The 25,626-nt window shown below is 43.4% G+C and overlaps 3 protein-coding genes across 9 annotated transcripts in view; 2 read left to right on the top strand and 1 right to left on the bottom strand.

Annotated features, from left to right (window-relative positions):
• The window catches only part of TGFBRAP1 (transforming growth factor beta receptor associated protein 1), a 31,650-nt gene extending 30,019 nt beyond the window's left edge, over positions 1–1,631 (top strand). For 3 of the 4 annotated variants that reach the window (XM_081327464.1, XM_081327465.1, XM_081327466.1), the window contains one exon: positions 511–1,631. In XM_081327464.1, coding sequence (XP_081183590.1) covers positions 511–699 — 189 coding nt within the window. In that variant the 3' untranslated portion in view covers positions 700–1,631. Of the gene's footprint in view, positions 1–215 lie in introns of all 4 variants that reach the window. The other variant, XM_081327467.1, reaches the window with a different exon arrangement.
• LOC308667893 (uncharacterized protein) lies at positions 778–22,867 on the top strand. Of its 4 annotated transcripts, none has more exons than XR_014026414.1 (6): positions 778–915; positions 1,670–1,716; positions 12,744–12,849; positions 14,531–14,641; positions 20,508–20,705; positions 22,779–22,867. XR_014026414.1 is itself a non-coding variant. In XM_081327472.1 (5 exons), the coding sequence occupies exons 1-5, from the start codon at positions 892–894 to the stop codon at positions 15,629–15,631; spliced, it is 354 nt and encodes a 117-aa protein (XP_081183598.1). In that variant the 5' UTR covers positions 778–891; the 3' UTR covers positions 15,632–16,332. The 4 variants fall into 4 exon arrangements, 1 of the variants encoding a protein (XP_081183598.1); XR_014026415.1 differs by having other exon boundaries at positions 14,481–14,641; XR_014026416.1 differs by lacking the exons at positions 20,508–20,705; positions 22,779–22,867 and adding an exon at positions 15,616–16,332.
• Positions 12,870–19,320, bottom strand: GPR45 (G protein-coupled receptor 45). Its single transcript, XM_081327471.1, has 3 exons — positions 19,303–19,320; positions 14,745–14,839; positions 12,870–14,040 (listed from the first exon to the last, which is right to left on the bottom strand). The coding sequence occupies exon 3, from the start codon at positions 13,970–13,972 to the stop codon at positions 12,875–12,877; it is 1,098 nt and encodes a 365-aa protein (XP_081183597.1). The 5' UTR covers positions 13,973–14,040; positions 14,745–14,839; positions 19,303–19,320; the 3' UTR covers positions 12,870–12,874.
• Positions 22,868–25,626: the final 2,759 nt, after the last annotated feature.

The raw sequence follows: 25,626 nt of genomic DNA, 5'->3' as shown, positions 1-25,626 counted from the left end.
AATCAACAGGGATTTTTGCTTGCAAATTTCTCCTTTTTAATTAATCATAGACCAACACACAGTAATTTTTGTGGTTCATATGTACAGGATAACTTATTTATGATTCCTCTCTCTTCTTCCTGTGCTACATCTGTATTAAAGAAGTGTGAGCAGGAGTGGGTGGGTGGGTCTACCTTTCTTGATTTTTCTTTGCTTCTCCCTTCCACTGCAATTAGGTTCCCAAGCTTTCCAAGAATCCAACCAATCCTTGAAAGAAGCCTTTTCAGAAAGATACAAAGTCTCCTCCTCTCACTCCCAGGATGCTGCCAAAGATCTATTGCGATCATTCCCATTAAGTCTTATGATTTCCCTAAAGGAATGTTAGAATTATATCTCGATGAATGCAGGAAGCTGGTGTAAGAAAATGGTCATTCAACCTCCTGTAGTCAACTTCATATCTCACCAATAGTGGCTTTTGCAAAAACAAAATTCGAACAACCTTACAGATGTTTCTCTTGTTGCTGCTTTTAGGTGAAACTAAGAGAAAGCCCAATCCTTCTCTCTGACAAAAAACTCTGCCAGGTGTGCCAGAAACCTTTCAGTGAACCTGCCTTTGTCCGGTATCCCAATGACACTGTGGTCCACACGCACTGTGCTACAAAGAGGCTTATGAATTCCAACACAAACCATCATTTATCCAGCTCCAGTGGACGGACATGAAATGAATTGGGTCAGCGGCTGTGCTAGTGTTGGATACCTTGGAGTCACAAAAGAGAATCTGCTAGAAAAAGAACAAATCAAGAAGAAGAGGCTGGCTTGGCCTTTGATGGGAAGGAACAAGCTCAATGTGAAACATAGCCACTGGACTTTTTAAAAAATAACGGCACAAGAAATTACAGGGCTTTATGTAGAATGGATCCTTTCCTCACAGGAACGGTGAGTGGTTCAGCATGGAAGAACTTTTTTTTTTAATTAAAATTTGCACTGAACTTTGTTATCGACTGGTCTTGAAATGAGAGGGGACAGCATCACATTCTGTGCTCTCAATACGGTTAATATTTGAAGCACTTTTGAGCCTTTGTTCTCCTCCTTTCTCTGCCTTGTATGTTCACCTATTACAAACTGATGGAAGCACTGAACTCTTAGTAATTCCTGCATTAGTTATGAGCAAGGCAAGACAATGCAAAGACCACTGACTCACTGTTTCCAACCTTAGGAGTAAGTCAAAATGTGTGGGAAGCATATAACGTTTGGGATTGGGGGAAGGTCTGGTGGAACAGACTGTAGTAATTGTAATGACTTATTTATTACCATGCAATTGTTATGTAAATGCTGTTGAATGAAAAGGTTTTTATATCTCAACATTCTCTAGAACCAACATAACTAATCAGCGATTCCTGGGTAGTGTTTTTTCTTTTGTTTAAGAGTCTGTACCTATCATTACAAAGAGCCATTGTTAAGCTTTCCTGCAAGCAAAGAAACCAGTGCCTCTCCTTTGCAGGAATGACATCAAAACTTTCATTCTAAGGGATAACAAAATGGGAAAAAATCAAATCAACAGGTGACTTCTAAAGGTGCTGAGCATGCTTGGTAACAGTTAATAAATTACTTCATGGATTCTGAAACAGTGTGCCAAACTCTTTGAAACTTGCCAGGTATCTATAATACCTTCTGCATTTTTAATCTGCAGAGTTTATATGCCCATCCAGTCAGAACCAACTCTGAATACATATGCAAATAAGTTTAAAAGTACAAAATCAAAAATGATGATGACGTGAAGTTGCTTTTTCATTTATATTTCCCCTTCTCTTTCTCTCTCATACCCCAAACTCATACCTGCTTCTCCAGTTCAGTGTTACTACTCAAGTTAAAGAGGGAGGCACTGTGTTCTTGGGTTAGCTTATGAATTACAGCTTTAATTTGTTTTATTAAAACTTGGAACAGGCTTTTCTACATATTCTTGGGAGCCCATTTCAACTGAAAGCAAGGTTGTCTTTTAGCAAGTTTTGCTGACAAGAATAGGATAAAGTTTACAGAAAGCTCAGCAAATGAAAAGCTTTCTTTTAGAAACCCACTTATCTCTTTTAAGGTGGAGAGTTTTTCACACACTTCACAGTGTAGCAAGGAAGTCCATTCTCTTAATAGGGAAGAAAGGAAAAGAGTATTCAGGTGGTTAAAGATAAGATGTTTTTTTCAAGCTCTGAACATAACTTTTGCTTTATTGCTTAAGTGTATAGGTTTCTCCACTCTATAGCTTCATATTTTCTATACCACATGGAAGTCTTAGAATGAATCTCTTCTGTTCAGCTCCTTCAATTTTTCAGCTTAATAGAATTATTTAAAGGAATGCACACAATAGCATCTCTGCTGTTCATAGCTGTCTTAGGCACATATACAAAGAAACTGGCAAGTTGTTTGATGAAACTGGGTAGGTGTTTAAAGCAGAACAGGAAACTGGCCCCTCAGCTACATGCCAGATGTTTTAGGCCATCTGCATTTACGATTGACTTCTTAAAAGGCAGAAACCATAGATGATAGAAATAGAAATCAGATACCGTATATACTTGAGTATAAGCCGACTCGAATATAAGCCGAGACCCCTAATTTTACCCCCCAAAAGTGGGAAAAGTTGGTGACTCGAGTATAAGCCGAGGCTGGGAAATGCAGCAGCTCACCTTATGCTCCTCTCCAGAGATCTTCCCTCAGCAGCGGCCGGCAAAGTAGCTCGCACGCGAAACAAGCCCGGCAGAGGAGCCGGAGCGGCGAGCAGAGGCGCCCGGCCCAGATCCTGCAAGGCCCGGCCGAGACACGCCCCCAGCAGCGGAGCTGCTCCGGCTCCTCTGCCGGGCTTGTTTTGCATGTGAGCTACTTTGCCTGACGCTGAGAAGACCCGCTTGGGCACTCGGGTTGGTGTCAGTCTCCGCAGGCCCTTCTCGTTTCCAGGAACGTCAAGCGCGCTTGGCTCCCCACCCCCACGGCAGGGCAGGGCAGGGCAGAGCAGAGACTTGCTCGCCCTTCTGACGGCCCTGAAGAGAAACGAAGGGCTTGCAAACTCCCCGCGAGAAGCTGGGCGAAGCGCGCGGCTGGGCGAGTGTGTGCCTGCGCGCGTATTTACGAAAGAAACGCTCCGAGAGTTCTTCTTTCTCCGCCCCCTTGGGGGGAACTCTAGCGACTGCTGTAGCCGCGCTTCTCTTCTCGGCTCCGAAAATAGGGATTTCTACTCTCTCTCTCTCTCTCTCTCTCTCCCCTCCCCACCCCGCATTCTCCTGCCTCTTCGATTGCGACAATAAAAGGGCGAAGGGTGCGCTGGTTTCTTCCTCCTTCCTCCCCCCCTCCCCTCCCCTCCCCGATTGTCAGGTGAGGCAGCTGGAGGTCTGGCCGGGAGATTGTAGCCGTTTTGAAACGCCGCGTCTTGAAACGCCCGATCAGCTGATTTTCGGGTGGAAGAGCCGCGGCTTGAATCTGTTTGCATCTGCCTGAATTAGACCGAAACGGCCTGAATTTGACCAGAGTTGCTTTGTAATGGCTGGAGGAACTGCAGAGGAGGTCTTGCCGGGAGATTGTGGCCGTTTTGAAACGCCGCGGCTTGAAACGCCCGATCAGCTGATTTTCGGGGCGGAAAGAGCCACGGCTTGAATCTGCTTGTATTTGTTTGAACTTAACCAGAAACGGCTCGTAATGGCTGGAGGAACTGCGGAGGGAGTGAATGCTCCAGCCTGGAATATTTGGAAAGGCTGGGGGAACCGGATGAACTGCAGCTTAAGCGACTGTTGCCGGAGGAGCCATGGCTTGAAACGCCCCAGTTTTGGGGCAGCGTTTGCTTGTTCCCTCCCTCCCTCCCTCCCTCCCTCCCTCCCCTCTAAATCCTTCCTTCCTTCCTTCCTTCCTTCCTTCCTTCCTTCCTTCCTTCCTTCCTCCCTCCCCTTTCCCTCCGCTCTAAATCCTTCCTTCCTTCCTTCCTTCCTTCCTTCCTTCCTTCCTTCCTTCCTTCCTTCCTTCCTTCCTTCCTTCCTTCCTTCCCCAGCCCTAATCCGGAAAGTGGAAGGAAAGAAGAGTAAAGGCTGGGCGGAGGAGGAGGGGAAGTTTAAAAAGGGGGCGGCGTTCCCTTTAAAAAGCCGCCCGCCACGCCGCGCTCCCTCGCAGCACTCGCGGCGGCTGGCTTCTTGGCTCCCGGTCTCCCCCAGGCTTCCCGGCTGTGATTGGCGAGCGAGCCTCCCGAGCTCCGGCGGCCGTGACATCAGCAGAAGCGGAGCAAGCAAAAGCGAAGGGGGAAGTCTCCCCTCGTCCCGGGAGACTCTCGCTTCCCCCCACCCCCCACCCTCCCTACATCCCGAGCCTTCCAGATCTTCGCCTGCCTACTCGCGAGCAGGCATGTTTTCCAGCCAATCCGGGCCTGGGAGCAGGGCGCCGGCGGCACGTCCACTTTCCCCGCACTCTCCGTTCAGACGGCGCCCTTTGAGCCTGGAGTGATGCGGACGTCGGAAAAGGGCGCCGGGCGAAAGCAGCGAAGCGGGATCGCCGCGTGCCCCCCACTCCTCCTCCTCCTCCTCCTCTTCTTCTTCTTCCTCCTCCTGGTCGGCTTGACACCCCCATTTCGGCTGCTTTGCAAACTGCTTCCTCCACCCCACCCCACCCCACCTCACCCCTCCCCGCAAAAGATGCCGGGGTCGACAGCGTTTTTTCTACCCGGAACAAGCAAACACGCAGGCAACCCTGCACTATTCAGCTCAGTGAAGTCACGCTTGAAACGGCTTGAAACGCCCGATCAGCTGATTTTCGGGGCGGAAAGCGTGCGGTGTTGTTGTGTTTTTTTTCCTCCCCCCGAAAGTGAACGGCAGCTTTCCGTACTAGTGTATTGGCATGTCAAGACACCAGCACAAAGACCAAGGTACAAGGAGCCCTCCTTCAGTCATTATTGAAACATTTGATCAGCCCAACTTCTTCTTCTTATTATTATTATTATTAAATCTGTTTTTTAACCAAGCGTGACTTCACTGAGCTGAATAGATGCCGGGGTCGACAGCGTTTTTTCTACCCGGAACAAGCAAACACGCAGGCAACCCTGCACTATTCAGCTCAGTGAAGTCACGCTTGAAACGGCTTGAAACGCCCGATCAGCTGATTTTCGGGGCGGAAAGCGTGCGGTGTTGTTGTGTTTTTTTTCCTCCCCCCGAAAGTGAACGGCAGCTTTCCGTACTAGTGTATTGGCATGTCAAGACACCAGCACAAAGACCAAGGTACAAGGAGCCCTCCTTCAGTCATTATTGAAACATTTGATCAGCCCAACTTCTTCTTCTTATTATTATTATTATTAAATCTGTTTTTTAACCAAGCGTGACTTCACTGAGCTGAATAGTGCAGGGTTGCCTGCGTGTTTGCTTGTTCCGGGTAGAAAAAACGCTGTCGACCCCGGCATCTATTCAGCTCAGTGAAGTCACGCTTGGTTAAAAAACAGATTTAATAATAATAATAATAAGAAGAAGAAGTTGGGCTGATCAAATGTTTCAATAATGACTGAAGGAGGGCTCCTTGTACCTTGGTCTTTGTGCTGGTGTCTTGACATGCCAATACACTAGTACGGAAAGCTGCCGTTCACTTTCGGGGGGAGGAAAAAAAACACAACAACACCGCACGCTTTCCGCCCCGAAAATCAGCTGATCGGGCGTTTCAAGCCGTTTCAAGCGTGACTTCACTGAGCTGAATAGTGCAGGGTTGCCTGCGTGTTTGCTTGTTCCGGGTAGAAAAAACGCTGTCGACCCCGGCATCTTTTGCGGGGAGGGGTGAGGTGGGGTGGGGTGGGGTGGAGGAAGCAGTTTGCGAAGCAGCCGAAATGGGGGTGTCAAGCCGACCAGGAGGAGGAAGAAGAAGAAGAGGAGGAGGAGGAGGAGGAGTGGGGGGCACGCGGCGATCCCGCTTCGCTGCTTTCGCCCGGCGCCCTTTTCCGACGTCCGCATCACTCCAGGCTCAAAGGGCGCCGTCTGAACGGAGAGTGCGGGGAAAGTGGACGTGCCGCCGGCGCCCTGCTCCCAGGCCCGGATTGGCTGGAAAACATGCCTGCTCGCGAGTAGGCAGGCGAAGATCTGGAAGGCTCGGGATGTAGGGAGGGTGGGGGGTGGGGGGTGGGGGGAAGCGAGAGTCTCCCGGGACGAGGGGAGACTTCCCCCTTCGCTTTTGCTTGCTCCGCTTCTGCTGATGTCACGGCCGCCGGAGCTCGGGAGGCTCGCTCGCCAATCACAGCCGGGAAGCCTGGGGGAGACCGGGAGCCAAGAAGCCAGCCGCCGCGAGTGCTGCGAGGGAGCGCGGCGTGGCGGGCGGCTTTTTAAAGGGAACGCCGCCCCCTTTTTAAACTTCCCCTCCTCCTCCGCCCAGCCTTTACTCTTCTTTCCTTCCACTTTCCGGATTAGGGCTGGGGAAGGAAGGAAGGAAGGAAGGAAGGAAGGAAGGAAGGAAGGAAGGAAGGAAGGATTTAGAGAGGAGGGAAAGGGGAGGGAGGGAGGAAGGAAGGAAGGAAGGAAGGAAGGATTTAGAGGGGAGGGAGGGAGGGAGGGAGGGAGGGAACAAGCAAACGCTGCCCCAAAACTGGGGCGTTTCAAGCCATGGCTCCTCCGGCAACAGTCGCTTAAGCTGCAGTTCATCCGGTTCCCCCAGCCTTTCCAAATATTCCAGGCTGGAGCATTCACTCCCTCCGCAGTTCCTCCAGCCATTACGAGCCGTTTCTGGTTAAGTTCAAACAAATACAAGCAGATTCAAGCAGTGGCTCTTTCCGCCCCGAAAATCAGCTGATCGGGAGTTTCAAGCCGCGGCGTTTCAAAACGGCCACAATCTCCCGGCAAGACCTCCTCTGCAGTTCCTCCAGCCATTACAAAGCAACTCTGGTCAAATTCAGGCCGTTTCGGTCTAATTCAGGCAGATGCAAACAGATTCAAGCCGCGGCTCTTCCACCCGAAAATCAGCTGATCGGGCGTTTCAAGACGCGGTGTTTCAAAACGGCTACAATCTCCCGGCCAGACCTCCAGCTGCCTCACCTGACAATCGGGGAGGGGAGGGGAGGGGGGGAGGAAGGAGGAAGAAACCAGCGCACCCTTCGCCCTTTTATTGTCGCAATCGAAGAGGCAGGAGAATGCGGGGTGGGGAGGGGAGAGAGAGAGAGAGAGAGAGTAGAAATCCCTATTTTCGGAGCCGAGAAGAGAAGCGCGGCTACAGCAGTCGCTAGAGTTCCCCCCAAGGGGGCGGAGAAAGAAGAACTCTCGGAGCGTTTCTTTCGTAAATACGCGCGCAGGCACACACTCGCCCAGCCGCGCGCTTCGCCCAGCTTCTCGCGGGGAGTTTGCAAGCCCTTCGTTTCTCTTCAGGGCCGTCAGAAGGGCGAGCAAGTCTCTGCTCTGCCCTGCCCTGCCCTGCCGTGGGGGTGGGGAGCCAAGCGCGCTTGACGTTCCTGGAAACGAGAAGGGCCTGCGGAGACTGACACCAACCCGAGTGCCCAAGCGGGTCTTCTCAGCGTCAGGCAAAGTAGCTCACATGCAAAACAAGCCCGGCAGAGGAGCCGGAGCAGCTCCGCTGCTGGGGGCGCGTCTCGGCCGGGCCTTGCAGGATCTGGGCCGGGCGCCTCTGCTCGCCGCTCCGGCTCCTCTGCCGGGCTTGTTTCGCATGTGATTCCGGGCCAGGTGCTGCTGAGGGCGAGCAGAGGCGCCCGGGCGACCCCAGCAGCGTCAGGCAAAGTAGCTCGGCCGCGCGCAAGTCCTCGGTAAGTTCTTTTTTTTTTGTTGACTGGAGTATAAGCCGAAGTGGATTTTTTCAGCCCAAAAAGTGGGCTGAAAAATTCGGCTTATACTCAAGTATATACGGTACTTTGATTTTCATACCTATTGAACATTACGGTTATTAAGTCTAGAAAATGAGCACCCTACCACTAAAAGGTTGGAAGAATAAACTTTGTATTATCTGCATGCTTATTAATGTATATTAGCAAGCAGCTCACCAGCTATACTCTCATACAGCTTCTAGGGCTAACAGTTACTAATAACTACTAAAGGATAATATTTATAGCTTAAGGTTGACATGAGGGGTCCTTGGTGCTCTCCCAGCTTGTTTTCTTGCAGACATTTTATTATCCAAATTAGGTAACATCATCAGGGTAATGAAATGTCTGCAAGAAAACAAGCTCAGAGAGCACCAAGGACTCTTCAAGTTACTAATCACTTTGGTTTAACGTATATACTTGTCCCTTCAAGTCCTTCTTGATTCCTTGTAACAACATGCATAAGTCTGTATAGTTTTCTAGACAACAGTTGCCATCTACTTCAATTACACTAAATCCAATTGGATTGGGATGTTACCTAATTTGGATAATAACATGAATATGTATAAAAAAATCTATCCTTGTGAAGATGCAGCTTCACAACAAAGCCTCAATATTTGTGATATTTTTAACTTCACTGAGGTCTAAATTTGTTCTTTTGTTTTTTATTGTGCTTGATAAGATCGGTGCACCATTCCATTCCCTAGAATTTGTCTATTGGAATTAACATTTGTATATGTTAAGTTTTTCTTTTTTACATTTGGCTGAGAAGTTATCATTGGATTTGCTTGCTTTTAGCTTAGCATGTTGCATTTACTACCTAAGTTCAGGTTTGGTAGGTTGCCCTAGCTAAGTTTGGAGGTGGGGGGGAGAGAAATCCCCCTTGTTTATGTGTGATGTATACTGAGATCAAATGAAGGAAACATAAGGAAGTGGTATTTTAACCATCTTCCAAAACTATACATATGTGAAGTGTATCATTTGTTCATCCAGTAAACACTATTAGAATGAGATAGCACAAAGGGAGGAAAGAATGTGCTCAAAAGAGAAATCATAATTACGTCTTGGCTATGAGGCTTGTAGGAAGCCAAAGGCAAATCATGTCTTCTTGGCAAAATCAGAAAAGAATGCAGTGGAATTGCTAATTTGTCAGCAATTAATTTCTTGAACTATTAGTCCATATTAAGTAAAAGTTAGTTGTAGTAAAAGCTTTCTTCTAGATTTAAAAAAAGACCAGTTTCAGAGTTGGAGAGACCCTTGATATAAGTTTTTGTCTTAGTTTGGAATCTGCTTCAGATTAGACACCATTGCTAATTTTGGAGAGTTCATACCATACCAGCTTGGCTGCAGCAGGGGAACAATAATCACAATTCATGTTGCTGCCTCATTTCTTATGGCCAACATGGTAGTTCTATTCTTCCATTTCTCTGCTGGAGGGAGAATTGCCTATCTCATGATTTTGAAGTTTCCTGAAGCAAAGATAATAGCAATTCAGATTCACATTCTTTTATGGGAGATTTAGGCATGAAAATAACTAGAATCAGGCAATGCCCATCTATCCCTAGCCTTCCTATGATAAGATTGTGAGCAGTACAACTTTAATTGCAAAGACTTCAATGGCCTTCCCTCTGATCCTGGGGAATTGGGAGAAAGGATGGGACTAAAGAAAGCATTTCCATTTCCCCTCCAAAATATCATTCTTAATGTGGAGAAACCCCAGTCTTTGCAATGGAGAAATATGTAGACAGGACTGCAATGCACATGAAGCACTTGAAGAACTATTGGTCAAGTGGGACATAGGATTTGGTCACCTGTCTTCTTTCCTATTGTTATCATAACCCATCCTAGAAAAGCATTATTCCAATTAAGGCCTCTTGAGAAGACCCACTCCTGAGAAGCCTAGAAAGGAATACTCCAAAGACTTGCATAGCTGAGAAATTTCCAAATAACAGCTGTATCCATAATGAAGCAGACAAGCAGCAAAAAGCTTTGCAAAGCAGAGAAGAGCCTAACTAGATAAGCGCCTAGCACTCTGTTCCAATACCAGGGAAGCCTCCGTGCTTGGCAGGTGAAGCCACATTTATGATCAACTGGCCATCTGCTGACTCCTTCACTCTGATCAACTGGCCATCTGCTGACTCTTGCCAGGCTTTGGAGAAATCAGCCATGGCTATGCAAAGCAGCAGCTTCAGGATGAGCTCCCAAAACTTTCCCTTGCTTAGCCCCTTCCTTCCCCCAGAAAGACATTTCTTCAACAAAGAAAAAACAACAACCTGGGAGGGACAAACTTATTAATCTTTCCCTACCCTACCCCACCCATTATTAGATGGTGAAACTAAACTCAGGCCCCTGTCCTCCAATCTCTATCCCTTTTAAATACCTTATTTGCTAAATTTGTTAATAGATTTCAGGTTTCCAAGCTTTTTGCTACCTGACTGCCTTTAGAGATCCTTGGTGGAGCAGTGGGCTAATGCCTCCTTAAGTAACACCAGCTGCCTGCAATTAGTGCAGGTTCGCATCCCACCAGGCTCAAGGTTGACTCAGCCTTCCATCCTTCCGAGGTAGGTAAAATGAGGACCCAGATTGTTGGGGGCAATAAGCTGACTTTGTAATAATGCCGCTTGGGGTGTGGTGTGAAAGCCCTAATAAGCAGGCATATACATAGAATGAAGGCTACTGCTAAGCTTGTAAGCCGCCCTGAGTCTTCGGAGAAGGGCAGGATATAAATGGAATTTAAAAAAACAAACACCCAGCTTCTGCTGTAGCCATTTGTTGCATTTGTGTTTTAGAGCAGGGCTTTTCAACCAGTGGTATGGGTACCACCTGTGGTGTATTGGCACCTGACAGGTGGTACGCAACCATCCTAGAAAAGTGGTAGCAGGGGAGAGGAATGAGCTGAATGGGTGGCAGCACCACACAAGCCTGAGCGAGAGATGGCTGGAGCTGCAGGGCTGTCAGGGCTCAGTAGAAGCACCACGATCAGCGCCAGGCTCTAGCTGGAGCTTCGCGCTGATCCTGGTGCTTCTGAGCCCAGAAGAAGCACCGATCAGCTGGATTGTTGCAGCATCTCCAGGGTCTTGTGATTTACGTTCAGATGCTTGGCAACTGATTCATATTTATGGCAGTCACAGTGATCCAGGGTCATGTGAAGTGACCAAAGCCTGCTGCAACCACCCAGCAGACAGGGGAAATAAAAGCCAAACACACCCCACCCCACCCCCACTGCCAATCCTCAACAGAAATGCTCACAACAATGAAAACCTCAGACAGGAGGAAGAGCGCCACCGGGCGGGCAGGCAGGTGTCTTGCTCATCTGTGGCTTGGGGGGGCACTCAAACAGTCACTAAGTGAACTGTTGTAGGTCGAGGACTACCTGTACTTCATCACTTTTTTCTTTTCTTGGTCATCAGGTTTTTGACACATTGCTAGGTGACTGGTGGTACTCGGATGTTGCCATATCCTAAAAATGGTACAATTGGTGAAAAGGTTGAAAAGCCCTGTTTTAGATGTTTTCAGCTGTTCCAGGCATGCTACAAAAAAGATTTTCTTTGCTTACTCTTTAGCTTGGAGTCAAGGACAGTAACTTAGAAATTTTTGCCACCCTTTTCCAGGCATGCAGTGAATTTAGCAAGCGAGGTTTTTGAAAGGGAGTGCCAGCTTTCCCCCCCCACCTTTCCTGAGGAAATATGGGTTTCTGGGGGAGGGAGGGGGCTAAGCAAAGGAAAGGTTTTGGTAAGCTTGTCCTGAAGATGTTACCTTAGTGTGCCTGATCTGGTTTCCCAAAGCCTAGCAAAGCCAGGAGGTTTGTATTCTCCCAATGGCCTGCCAATCAGGGCAGAAAGCTCTGAAAGCAGCTGCCATTTCTGACACATATTGTCGGAGTGCGCTGAAAACATTGGCTCCCTCCAGGAGGCAGGGGAACAGGCCTGTCAGAGTAGGATGAGGGAAGAGGTAGAGAGGTGCTGCAGCATCCCCATGGTCAGTCCTAAGAGTGAATGACCGCAGGAGTGTTGCAGCTGTTTGTAACTTTGAAACAGGATAGTACAGTATGTAGTTTCAGGGTCTGTTGTAACTTCAAAAGGTCGTTAAGTGACCTGTCATGTCTCAGGGAGTACATGTATTAAACACTGTTTAATAATTTAATAACTGCGTCATGGTTGTTGCATATTTTCCATTGAAATCAAAACAATTACAATCAGAACTGTTCTGCATATGTGTAGGTAAAAGGGATTGATTTGATTTCCTTCTGTTACAATCTTGATGACCACAATATTTATTTGAGGGAATTTTCTATGGGTTTTGTGTGCAAGGAGAAGCAATTTTGGTAAGGACTGTAGCAGGGAGGAAGGTTAAATCATCCATGTTCTATAATCTGAACCCTAATTCTCTTCCATTATTTAAAAGATAGACCTAGAGAGCTAAACTAACTTCAGTTGTAAAATGTCAAAATGTACTTGTGCAAAAACAGCTGTCTCTGTAAGATCAGATTGCAGTTTGATACTTGTTTTTGCAAGACAACCCAATTTGATAGAAAGGTTACTGAAATTTTAAAAAGCAGGCATGTTAATGTTTATTCTTTTAACTGGAAGAAAATACAATTACAAAGACAGTGTTATTATTGGCAGTATATTTGATAAAACCACACTTTCTCTTATTCTGAGGGTAAGATTAGGATAATGTAGCATAATAATGTGCTATAATTCAACTTGAAACATGGACAAACCTCAAATATGATGCATACCTAATACATACAACAGTACTGTAGACAGTATTAACAGTATTAAAGGCAGTATTAAGAAATATTTCTAATTTCAGAACTAACCACTCACCCAGGATTTTTTTTTACCAGGATGAACTACCTAGAGTTCATTAAACCACAACTTGAATTCATTCATTCCAGCTTTGGATACAGCATAACTGCAGGTATATATTGTACTTGGCCTTATTCTCCGTTTTGTCCCTCCAGGCACTTGAGGAAAGATTTTAAATTTTTTTGGCATGAACTCCAGACAGGCCTCATGGAATTTCTTGATCCTCCAGCAGTAGATGATGGTGTTGAAAACAGACTTGAGGTAACTCAGCCACAGTATGTAAGTGCTAGTTATATAGAAAGAAGGGCTGTAATAGAACCGTTGTCTGAAGACTGATAATCAGGCTAAAGACTGTGTGAGGAAGCCAGCATAGGGAAAAGCCAACAAACAGAATAGAGATGGTAGTGAATGCCCTAGTTTTGAAGCTCATATCTACGTTAATGTGGTGAGGCTTTTGCAGTCCCACTAGACTTAGCCTGCTCACCTGGCTGAGGCAGATGTTCTCAGTGTGGTTGTGGATCCGGACTGTGTTCTGACGGACAGTGTTTAGGATGCAAAGGTTAGAATACAACATAATGCCAAAAGGGATAAAGAAAGTGGCCCCAAGCAGCATCACTGCATAAGCTCGGTCTGCAGGGAACTCACTGTATCCAAGGACACACGGGGGAGCCCTGCTTGGCACTTCCACAAATGTCCACCTGACAACGGAAGGGAAAGAGATACAGAACGAGAAGACCCATAAAACAGCTATCACGGTTTTGGCATGACGAGGGTTCAGCTTGTCTTGGTGCTGGACAATGATGAGGAATCGATCCACACTAATGATTACAAGTTTTGAGATGCCTTCCAAGACAAAAAACCAGTAAAGCATAGCAGATATGCGACAGAAGTGAGCTCCAAAATTCCAGTTTACTGTAATAATGCTGACAGCAGTAAATGGCATGCAGACTAAAGACAACATAATGTCAGAGAAAGCCAGTGTAGCTAAAAGCAGATTTATTGCTGAACGCATGGCTGGCTTCTGGTAAACAATCAAGCAGACAATAGTATTGCCTAAGAATCCAATGGCAATCATAAGGACCAGCACTGTAGCCATTAATATCCTGAGTGAAACTGGCAAGGATGTATGAGCAGCGGTGGTGAATTGGGTAGTCGCATTAAAGGCAAAGAACATGTCTGAAGATGTCTTGTTCCATGCCATTCTAAGCCAAATACTAGTATCAGAAAGGCAAGGCCACCAGTCTTCTGCCCAGCTGCTGCCATTTTCCCATTGTATTTGCTGCACTACTCTAAACAAAAGTGAGTCCCTCTCAGCATGTCTGTCTGTAGAACAGATTTTCAGCAATCGTTGACAGATCATAGCATACTGTATAAGTTGTTGCATTTCTGAACAGAGACAATAAGGAAGCCACTGCCAAGAACTTTTCTTCAGGGACTTTCAGATCTAGAAAACTGGATAAAATATTCAAAAAATGTTTGAAATTCAAGAAAATATGACAAACTGTTAGGAGTCAATATCTATCTTTAAAGCACTTCCCCCTCCCCCAGTAAGAAAGTAAAAAGCATAAGTATCAATACTTCATGCATGTTGGATTGGAAAACACCCCACAGGCATTATGTAACCTTCCCTACACTTAGTGTACACATTGATTTTGTATCACATTTGTTGAAAGGTGGCTTAATTTCTGTAATAGGATCCTGAGTTCACACAAAAGTTCCATCAGACCTACTGTATCTCTATGGTCAAATGAGAGCACAATTAGACGTTTCACTGCTGCTAGTAAAGTTCTAAACTGAGTTGGTTCCCTAAATCTATTGCCATTTTCTTGTAATCTATTCATCCAACAACCAATCTGCTCTGGTTCCACCGTCTGATACCATACTGCACGAAGCTACATGCTCAGGAAGACCACTGTATTCAAATCCTGATTTCTTCACACAGAACAAGAAGATTCTCAGGGAATCCATTATTTCAGAAGATCTGCGAAGAATTTAAGCAACTGCTCTTTAAAATGCAGTTATGCATCAATAGAAAACTGCCTCTCAAAATCAGGTGATTCAAAAAAATGCTGCTCTTTGACAATTCATCTGTTCATTTAGGTCTAGTGCTTAAGGCACTAGGCTAGAAAGCAGGAAACAGAGAGTTCTAGTCCTACCTTAAGGCTCAAGCCGACTTCTCCGGCACTGCACTTGAGGGGAACATATGCATCTGTTGTTTGGGGAGGGTGGCATAGGCATTCCTTTTATACATCTGTGAATTTTAACATTATGGTTAGGGGCCTCAAACAGCAAAGCACAGAACAGGAAGTCTGATCAACCATCAACCCTTTTGTAGCATAGGTATGTGGCAATGACTAGTAGCAATTGTGGACAACTCTGAATCAGCTTTTAGCCATAAAAGCCAGCTGGGCCAATCACTCTCTCTCAGCTCAACTCACCTCACAAGGTTGTTAAAGGAAAAATAGAAGGAAGGTGTGTTATGTTTGCCATTCTGAGTTATTTGTAAGAACAATAAAGCAGGCTATAAGCAAATAAGTAAAATAAATTTTAGAACTGCAGCATGCCATAACTGATATACTATGCCTGCTTGGCAGCTTATCAGAAAGTTGTAGCTAAGACCATCCTAGCACTCATACAGCACCTTTATTATTTTTAGAAATAACTCAAGGTATATCCAATATACCTTCCTCCTATTTTCTACACAACAACAACCTTGTAAGGTGAGTTGAGTTTTTTTTTAATTTTTTATTTTAATTCCATTTATATCCCGCCCTTCTCCCAAGACTCAGGGCGGCTTACAAGCTTAGCAGTTGAGAGATAGCAACTGGCTCAGAGTCACCCAACTGGCTTTCATGGCTAAGGCAGAACTAGAATTCACAGTCTCCTGTTTTCTAGCCAGGTGGCTTAACCACTAGACTAAGTTGGCATTCCCACAGCATTTGCCTCCCACATAACAAGGATGAAGGCTTACCCAATAACCATTTGCTTGGATTACATTATTTTTCATCCTTTCTGCTTTGTTTCCAGAATCAGTAACCCATAAAGAAGAGTTGCTATGTGTGTGTTTAGTTTTTTCAATATACCAAGCCTTTCAGTTGTTGGGACTACAAACTCAAAATGCTTTACTGGCTCACAGGAAATTCTTGCTCCAATAAATAAACCTCTGAAACAGGAAAAAAAAACTTCTTAATGAATTCTAAAACAATCCAAACCAAAATTCATTTTATATCCTGTAATAATGACCATCTCTAATCAATTGGAACATCTCAGTATGGCAAACCTCTGCAAAGAAGACAATTGTACAAGTCAGCATAGTTCACTACAAGCCTCTGCTAGGCTTCATTCACAAGGCCACTCAGACAAGGAATAATATTTATGTGGTTCTGCATGTCACAATGACAGTCCCACATATCCTCCAGCCAGGTACTTTGATTTACCTTTGATGCTTATTAATTTTATTGTCCATTTTTGTTATTGTTGAATCCTATTCTACTTCTTGAAAAAAAAACTTTTAATTAGTAACTGAAAAACCAATGCAATTTATTTGCCAGAAAGATATTTATCCTAAATTAGACATTAGTTCACCTGAGACACATCCCCATTTGATTTCTCTGTCTTGATTTGCAAATGATTGCAAAACCATATTATCTTAATATATGGTAGTATGAATTTTCTCTCTTGTGGTATCTCATGAACATTTGTAAGTGTGGATGAGCAGTGAAGTAATCAACGTGTATATACAAACCTGGCTTAGAGTGTTTTCTTTTGCTTTTTAAAATCCAGATAGGTCTTTAGTAGAGTTGACAAATTGCTTTTGCATTCAAATGTCAAAGCAATTTGTGAATGTTAGGGCAGATGCTCCATGGTTACCTTGCATAAAATTGAACTGTAAATACTTGATTTGAGTGTTTTCTCCAAGCATCGCCCTAATGTTCACCATTCAAAAGAAGAGTTGTTGAAAATGGGGCAAAATCTATCAAACACTCCTTACTCTCAATTTTAAAGTAATTTTGCATAGTTCACATGCAGAGGCAACTGAAAAGTAAGGAAGCTGTTGATATATTTTTTAATTATTCTTAACATAATTCTTAATTATTATGCTCTTTTAATTTAGCCAATCATTCCAAGCTAAAGTGATTTCAGCTATCAAATGCATACACTTCAGATGATTTTTTTCCAAACAGCGGTGAAAGTTGCATCAGAAGTGAGGCACAAATTATTTTGTGTATTGGAGGACTATCAGTCTCCTTACTGTAGCAGGAGTCTCTGCAAGGAAAGAGAGTCTAAGAGGCAGGATGACTAACATGACTACGGAATCAAAGTCCTGCTCTCTTTGATTATGCATTAACATGCACATAAAGGTAAAGGTTCCCCCGCACATGCATGCAAGTCGTTTCCGACTCTAGGGGCCGGTGCTCATCTCCGTTTCAAAGCCGAAGAGCCAGCGCTTGTCCGAGGATGTCTCCGTGGTCATGTGGCCGGCATGACTAGACGCCAAAGGCGCACGGAACGCTGTTACCTTCCCACCGTAGTGGTCCTTATTTTTCTACTTGCATTTTTACGTGCTTTCGAACTGCTAGGTTGGCAGAAGCTGGGACGAGTAACAGGTGCTCACTCTGTTATGCGGCACTCGGGATTTGACCCGCCAAACTGCCGCCCTTCTGATCGACAAGCTCAGCGTCCTAACCTACTGAGCCACTGCGTCCCTCTAACATGCACATACCAAGGCTTTAATTACATCATTGTGACCAACTATTTTGACCTTCCTTGCATATGTATAGTTGAAAGGGAATAGAGAGCAGAAAGCAAAACAAAAAACAAAACTTCTCCCTCAACTTATTAAAGCCAGAAGGGTGACTAGGTCAGTGCCAAGGAATTGGGAGGTCAATTTAAGAAGGGAGGAGGAACCATAATGTTCCAAGAAAATTAATTTCTAGGACCATGTAATACATATAAACACATCTGTCATGCTGGTCCCTTCCAGGTTAAGCAACGTGCAAACTGCAGAAAGAGTTAGTAATAAGGAAGAGGAATTAGGTAAAAAAGAATCAGGTTTCTATCAATACCATCTACTATACATCTCCATACTTCTCTGCTACCATATGAGCCCTCACTGCGCCCTTTTGTTCTTCAAACTTCTCACCTTGTTGTTTTTGAGGATTTCATCAAAATCACCATCAACAAAATTTCCCAGTTCTACTTTTCCGCCAACCCATTCTCTTTTCTTTCATGTATGCTTTGTGAGTCAATCTTTCTCCATTTTCTTCAGATGAGCCAGACATATAATCACATTTTCTTTATTCTGGGCACTCAAGGAATGTTGACAAAGAAAAAATGTGTTTCCTCCATAGTTCAGCATTTGACTAGTCAGTAGGTCTAGGACATTCAAGGCCAGTCATAATCCAACTGAAGCAAAATCCAGCTGTTTGGGGTTAATCCAGATTTCAGTTGCCACAAGTCTAGGGAGGCTATTTGGGGTAGTTGTTAAGGCATCAGACTAGATAACAGGAAACCTTCAGTTCTAGTCCTGCCTTTGGCACAAAGCCTGCTGAGTGACCTTGGCCAGTTACTCACAATCCCAGGAAGAAGGTTAAAAAAATACCAACAATCCAAAAAACCTTGCCAAGAAAATTGCAGGGACTAGATCAGGCAGTAATCACCAACTGACTTGAAGGGGGACACAGGCACAGTCAGACACAAATATACATAAATGCACACACTTTAGGGAAGTCTTATTAAGCAGCTGTTAGAGCATTTGCATAGCTTTTAAAATTTTTTTATCCACTTCCGTATCTTTAGTAAGCATTCTGCTAGGGCAGGGGTAGGCAACCTTGGCTCTTTTATGACTCGTGGACTTCAACTCCCAGAATTCCTGAGCCAGAAGTCCACGAGTAATAAAAGAGCCAAGGTTGCCTACCCCTGTGCTAGGGTATACAAATTAATCTACTAGCTGTAATTTATACATAATGCATGATTGCGTAGTTCATGAATGAGTCAAACAAAGGGCTTGAACTTTAATAGATTAAATTTCAAATCTTTACTCCTGCTTCTATCATAAAAGCTAAATTTATTGCAAGTCATTCAGATTCTCATATATCAGAATATCATCTGTTTAAAAATAAAACACAAATATAAGATGGACTAATTCCATTTTTAAAGGAATGACTCAGGGCTGGAAAATATTTTATAAAGAGCCATATCAAAAAAGAAATAAAATAAGTATTGCATTTGCTTAGGTTGCCCAAGAAAGACTCCAGTGTTTTTGTTTATAATAAAAATGAAGGAATCTGGAAGGGAAATAAATCCTTATAATAATTCCAAATGGATAAATTTCAGCAATCTGGAATTCTAGCTAATAAGATTTGTGCGACTAGAGGTCATGGTTTTTTTTAAAAAAAAAATCCTGATTATCATCTGCTACTGAAATTCCCATGTCAAACTTCACATCTATAAGGAATAATTTTTTTAAAAAGTGAGCTGTTGATATGACATGAAGCCAAACATATTTATTTCAAAATGAATCCCATGAGATTTCTTTTTCAGTATTAAACTAGGAAAATAACACCTTTTCAAATAATGCTCTTCTACCTAGGCACACAGAAAAAAATAGAGCATTCTTTGACCAAGTGACAAAATTAGTGGACCAGAGGAATGCTGTGGATATAATTTATTTGGACTTCAGTAAGGCATTTGATAAAGTAGATCACAACCTACTCCTTGATAAGATAGAAAAATGTGGGTTAGATAAGCTTCACCATCAGATGGATTCGTAGCTGGCTGACCGGCCGTACTCAGCGTGTGGTCCTCAATGGAACTGCATCTACATGGAAGGAAGTGTGTAGTGGGGTGCCCCAGGGCTCTGTTTTGGGCCCAATGCTCTTCAACATCTTCATCAACGATTTGAATGAGGGGATAGATGGGGAACTCATCAAATTTGCAGACGATACCAAGCTGGCAGGAATAGCCAATACTCCAGGAGACAGGCTTAAGATACAGGAGGATCGTGACAGACTTGAACACTGGGCGCTATTAACAAAATGAAATTCAATGTTAAAAAAGTAAGGTTCTACATTTAGGCAAGAAAAACCAAATGTACAGGTACAGTACCTTGCTCAATAGTAACTGTGAGAGGGATCTTGGAGTCCTAGTGGACAATCACTTAAACATGAGCCAGCAGTGCGCTGAAACTTCCAAAAAAGCCAACACAGTGGTAGGCTGCATTAACAGAGGGATAGAATCAAGATCATGTGAAGTATTAGTATCACTTTACAATGCCTTGGTAAGGCCACAGTTGGTATACTGCAGTTTTGGTCACCACGATGTAAAAAAGATGTTGAAACTCAGAGAAGAGCAACAAAGATGATTAGGGGACTGGAGGCTAAAACATACAAGGAACGGCTGCTGGAATTGGGTATGTCTAGTTTAATGAAGAGAAGGACATGATAGCAGTGTTCCAATATCTCAGGGGCTGCCACAAAGAAGAGGGAGTCAAGCTATTCTTCAAAGCGCCTGAAGGCAGGACAAGAAGCAATGGATGGAAAGTAATTAAGGAGAGAAGCAACCTAGAACTAAGCAGAAACTTCCTGACAGTTAGAACAATTAACCAGTGGAACAACCAGCCTCCAGAAATGGTGAATGCTCCAACACTGGAAGTTTTTAAGAAGAGACTGGACAGCCACTTGTCTGGAATGGTATAGGGTTTCCTGCCTGAGCAGGGGTTGGACTAGATGACCTCCAAGGTCCCTTCCTATTATTATTGTTGTTGTTGTTATTATTATTAATTATTATTATTATTAGTTTATAGGGCATGAAACCCCCTTACACTTGGCTCTATGATTATACCTGTCCTGAAATAGTTTTTTTTTCTTGTGGAATGGATTTTGGACTTTTGTTGTTTTTTGTTGTTTTAATCCTTTCAGCATATGATGAAAGCAGCTTAGAAGCCTGAGTCAATAAAGCAGTAAATAAATCTCCACAAGTAAGAAATAGATATAAATTGGCATGAGATGATCATACAACAAACTTCTTGCATGAAGAAAACTGAACGTTCTCCACAGCAACCCAACTTTTACACAGAGGTCTGAATGAAGAAACATTGAAACAAGGACCTACTTATGGTATTAAAATGGCTTTGTTACAACTGTTCCTAATAATAGAACATGATGCATAAGTCACTCCACCTGTAAATTTCTTCACCCTAAAAAGCAGTTTTGTTGTTCTTACTATTCTCTGAACATACACAGAACTGAATTACTATCCTTTACAATCTCAGGAAAATCAATTAAGTGATCCTGAGAAGTAGCTATTCAAGTCTCCAGAAACTGAGAACCCATAACTTCCATAAGTAATCTGCTCCACTCTTATACAATAAGGTACAAAAGGCCCTTATCCTGACGCATTCCTCAGAAATTGCTGAGGAATATTTTAGATCCACACTTTTGAAATCTATCAGAGATCAGAGATGTTATTAAACTTGACAGTAGGTCACTGAAAGAACAAGGCCTTGGGCATTGTGGATGGGGTGGATTTATCCCTCTTGGCTTGCTTTTGAAACCAAGTAGTTATAATAATCACAATGCACAGAGTGGTTTTCCACAGACCACCAATCATTTTTCATTAGAGGGTCTTTGTTCTTTTTTTGTACACAAAAATTCTTTTGCCTGCCAGGGAATTCGTGCACCAATCAATTATATTCCCTGCCCCACCCCACCCAAAAAAACTATATAGATTAGGGTTATTGATCAATGGTAAAGTTAGGTTACCTATGCCATAATCACAAGGATTTTGCACCAATTATATCTAGGATATGTGTATGAAAATGTTTGGACTTGAGGATTATTATATTATTTTGTAGAAAAACTTGTTCAAGGGAAATTGATTAAAAGTTCCTTCTTTATCAAGGTGACTATCAGACATCCTACCCTTGATAAGAAAGCAAAAACAAGCAACACCCCAACATTACTCTTTGGTTTGAATATCCCACACCGCATCAAGTGCTAGAATAGAATCTGCAGTTTATGAAGTAACGGCAAAACGAAAACGACTACGGAGCAATTATTATATAATACAGAACCGGCTTCCTTCCCGGTTCCTCCGTTGCCGCATTATTTGGCTCGCAATTCAACAGAATCCGGTGCAATTCAAGGAAATTCGCACACGCTGATTTATCCTATCCCCGCCCTGGCTCAGCCCCGAAAGTGCCCACCAGAGGTTGATCACCGAAGTCCCCACAGAGCGAAATGACGGCTCCCACTCAGAGCCAAGCGCGCCCATACCTCACCCCGGCACGCAGTTCACCCAAGCCAGCTGAGGGCTTACATTTTTATGCATCGCCGAGATTTTTGGAGCCCGGCTGGATGGATCCGCAGCTCAGCCTCAGAGCCGGGTTTGAGGCCAGCAAGGCAGATGCTGGCGACACAAATGCCCCCGTTCTCCCGCCCCGCCCGCAAGCTCCACTAAAATCTGGGGCCGTTAGGGCAGCGCGCACGCGCCCTTCCCAATTACTTACCGGCTTCTGCGAAGAGCCGCGCGCTGCTTTGCTACGTGCAGGAGGCCGAGCCTCCGAGCTCCCTTCCAGTAGGTCCCCAGCACTAAAGCTCACGGGGTCTTCAAACTTGGCCCTTTTATGACTTGTGGACTTCAACTCCCAGAATTCCTCAGCCAGCTTTGCTGGCTGAGGAATTCTGGGAGTTGAAGTCCACAAGTCATAAAAGGGCCAAGTTTGAAGACCCCTGCGAGTCGTGTGGAAGCGCCCCCCCTGCAGGCCTTGGTGGGAGGGAACAAAGGAGGCGAGGAGATAAGCGTCCAGATGTAAACCTGGGTTTAATGATCTGAAAATCATATGGCAATGCATGTGGCGACCCCGTATCTCTGACTCCCATCGAGGGAACAATTTCCAGCGTGTGTGATAAGTTCCTTGAGGTTCAGGGGACTGATGTTTGCTCGCAAAAACCTAATCCCTCACTCCTGCATAAACGAATTTAGAAATAGTATGAAACATTTTTAGTATGATATATTGCAAAACAGTAAATATAACTGAATCTTTTGCCATGCCTGCACCAAAAGCATGGGAACTTAATTTTTTTAGTTACAGTTAGTCCCTGACTTACAACTACAACTGAGCCCAACATTTCTATTTCTAAGTGAGACGTTTATTAATTTTACCCCATTTTATGACTTTCTTTCCACAGTTAAGTTTGTAGCATGGTTGGTAAGTGAATCTGGCTTTCCCATTGACTGCTTGTCAGAAGGTTGCAAAAGATGATCACATGACCCTGGGACTTTACAACCGTCATAAATATGAACCAGTTGCCATGGTATGTCACTTTTTTCAGTGCCATTGTAACTTCGAACAGTCGCTAAATCAACTGTTGTAAGATGATGACTACTTGTACTTGATTTAATGGAACTTGGGGAAACTCTAGATAATCTCAAAGGGCTTGGAAACACACAAAAATAGTTTGATGTAGAACCATAAGTAGTAAAATTCATTTCTCTAAATTATATGGAGGACAGGTAGTCCTTGACTTATGACCATTCACAGTGACTATTCAAAGTTACATTACAACAGCACTAAAAGTGATTTACAACCCAATCCTCACACTTTTGGCCACCACAGCTTCCTCAGTTATGTAATAAAAATATGGGCATTTGGCAACCGATATGTATTTTTATTTTATTTTTTATTTTATTTTAATTCCATTTATATCCCGCCCTTCTCCGAAGACTCAGGGCGGCTTACAAGCTTAGCAGTAGCCTTCATTCTATGTATATGCCTGCTTATTAGGGCTTTCATACACCCCCCCAAGCGGCATTATTACAAAGTCAGCTTAATTGCCCCCAACAATCTGGGTCCTCATTTTACCTACCTCGGAAGGATGGAAGGCTGAGTCAACCTTGAGCCTGGTGGGATGCGAACCTGCACTAATTGCAGGCAGCTGGTGTTACTTAAGGAGGCATTAGCCCACTGCTCCACCAAGGCTCTTTGACAGTTGACAGTTGCAGAGTACTAGAGTCACAGGACTGCCATTTGCAACCTTCCTAGAGAGCTTCGGACAAGCAATGCGGCGGCAGGGGTGGTGGTGTTTAAGCCAGATTCACTTAACCACCATGTGATTCATTTAACCACCACTGTGATTTTGCTTTAATAAAAACAGCTGTAATTCATGTAACAATTGCCTCACTTAGCAATGGAAGTTCTGGTTCCAATTGTTATCCCAGGACTATCTGTAGCTAGTTTATCCAAAAGAGTAATGTCTAAAAGAAATTAACATGTATTCCTGAAGAAATACAAAACAGATACTGTACTTCTGAGAAGGAAAAATCTGTACTTCCAAGCTGAAACATTGTTCTACCGACAAGCTTGTTAATTGTATTGGGAGTCCTCGACTTACAACCACAATTGGGTCAGGAACTTCTGTTTCTAAGTAAGGCAGTTTGAGTCGTGCCCAATTTTACCACCTTTTTTGCCACAATCATTTCGCAAATCTGGCTTCCCCCACTTGATTACATTATGGGGGTGTATTGTAAATGTTGTAAATACATAACTGGTTGCCAAAAACCAAATTTTGAACATAGGAATGCTGCTACTGTAATACTTGTGAGAAGTATAATTCATGTTTTTTTTTCAGTGCTCTCATAACCTTGGTCACTAAACAAATGGTTGTAGTCAAGGATTACCTGAAACTTTACCATTCCTAATTATTATTCTGTTACTATTTCTAGTCTTCTTTAACTGAAGTATTATTTCAACCAATCACTGATTTCTTAAAGATCCAAATGAATACTCAAGAGCTTCACTGATACTACCTTTCATCTAACTTCCCTCATTACATATTATGAATTCAAAGAAGTAGAATTGAGAACGTTTCAGTCATACACCACTTTTATGAAATAAAGGGAACAGAGGCCAGAAGGCATTATTGCTCAGCTACTGCTGCTTTGGGTTTGTGGAGTACCCTTAAAATTAAGGCTTGCTCTACTCAGCTTTCTGAAGCTACTGAAGATAGAACATTTTTAGAGCATTCCAAGAAGTTTTTTTTAGCACATTGAGAGACTACATCATCATCACTGATTTGTTTTTCTTAAAGCTATGTCTAGTGATATATTTCTTGGTACTCTATTTTAGTTTTCATTGCCATCATAATTTAACCTAGCGTTGTTACAATTTTGATTATTAATAACTACTAATTACTTGCTTATATTTACCACAAACACTTTAATTTTTTTAATCCATTATAAACTTCTCTGAATCTGTAATGACTTGGCCGCATACATATTAAATAAATAAATGAAGTCTGTGCTTTCCTTTTAATAATCAATGATTGCTTCAAACATGGCAAGTATTTCGCATTAGTATATGTACATCTTTTGCATTCTTGCAGTAATTGTTTGTAAAAATTGTAAGTCTTCTTTCTGCTTGAGTTTGATCCTGTGACTTCATGAGTGTATCTATGTAATGTATTTATTTATTTTTGACAACATGGAAATGATTTGCTATTACTACCTTCCCAGATGTTTTTGACTTCCCAGTTAATTTTGACTTTCCAGTCTCTGCCAAGATCTAAAATAGATAGCATAATGATTCTTAGTAATTAATCATAATATATATGTACTTATTTAATAATATATTAGTAAATTATTCAGAACATCAAGGCAGAGACAGCATGCAAAACATGGCTGCTGAAAATTAATTCTGATCTTTCTTCACCAGAATGACCACTGGATACATTTCTATTTTCTTCTGTATAATGTTCATCCTCTTTCCTTGAGACTAATTGGGGCAGGCACATATGCTGTGCTTATCTTTTTGCTCTGCTATCATGCTATCTGTGCATTGGTTGGGCCACATATGATCTCTATGCCACATGACTAGGAGGCAAAACTGGTGAGGGATTTAAAATGGATCAATGGAAAATTCTGTGTCCCTCATAGTAAAGGTTGGAGCATTTTTTTTCCTGGAATGTTTCCCCCCCCCAGCCTAGCCCATTTTCAAAGTCAAGCTTTTGTTTGCAAGTATCTGCTATCACACTGACTTTG

This window comes from Vipera berus (genome assembly GCF_964194415.1).
Source record: "Vipera berus genome assembly, chromosome: 4".
Taxonomy (NCBI): Eukaryota; Metazoa; Chordata; class Lepidosauria; order Squamata; family Viperidae; genus Vipera; species Vipera berus.
The sequence above is the reverse complement of the archived record's forward strand: the minus strand, read 5'-3'. Positions and strand labels throughout refer to the sequence as shown.

Excerpts from the sequence above, each read along its gene's own strand:
- LOC308667893 (XM_081327472.1), top strand. The coding sequence starts at position 892 with ATGGATCCTTTCCTCACAGGAACG. Across the intron at positions 916-1,669 it reads ATCCTTTCCTCACAGGAACG|AGTTTATATGCCCATCCAGT; the intron begins GTGAGTGGTTCA and ends TTTAATCTGCAG. Across the intron at positions 1,717-12,743 it reads AACTCTGAATACATATGCAA|GCACTTGAGGAAAGATTTTA; the intron begins ATAAGTTTAAAA and ends TTGTCCCTCCAG.
- GPR45 (XM_081327471.1), bottom strand. The coding sequence starts at position 13,972 with ATGCAACAACTTATACAGTATGCTATGATCTGTCAACGATTGCTGAAA.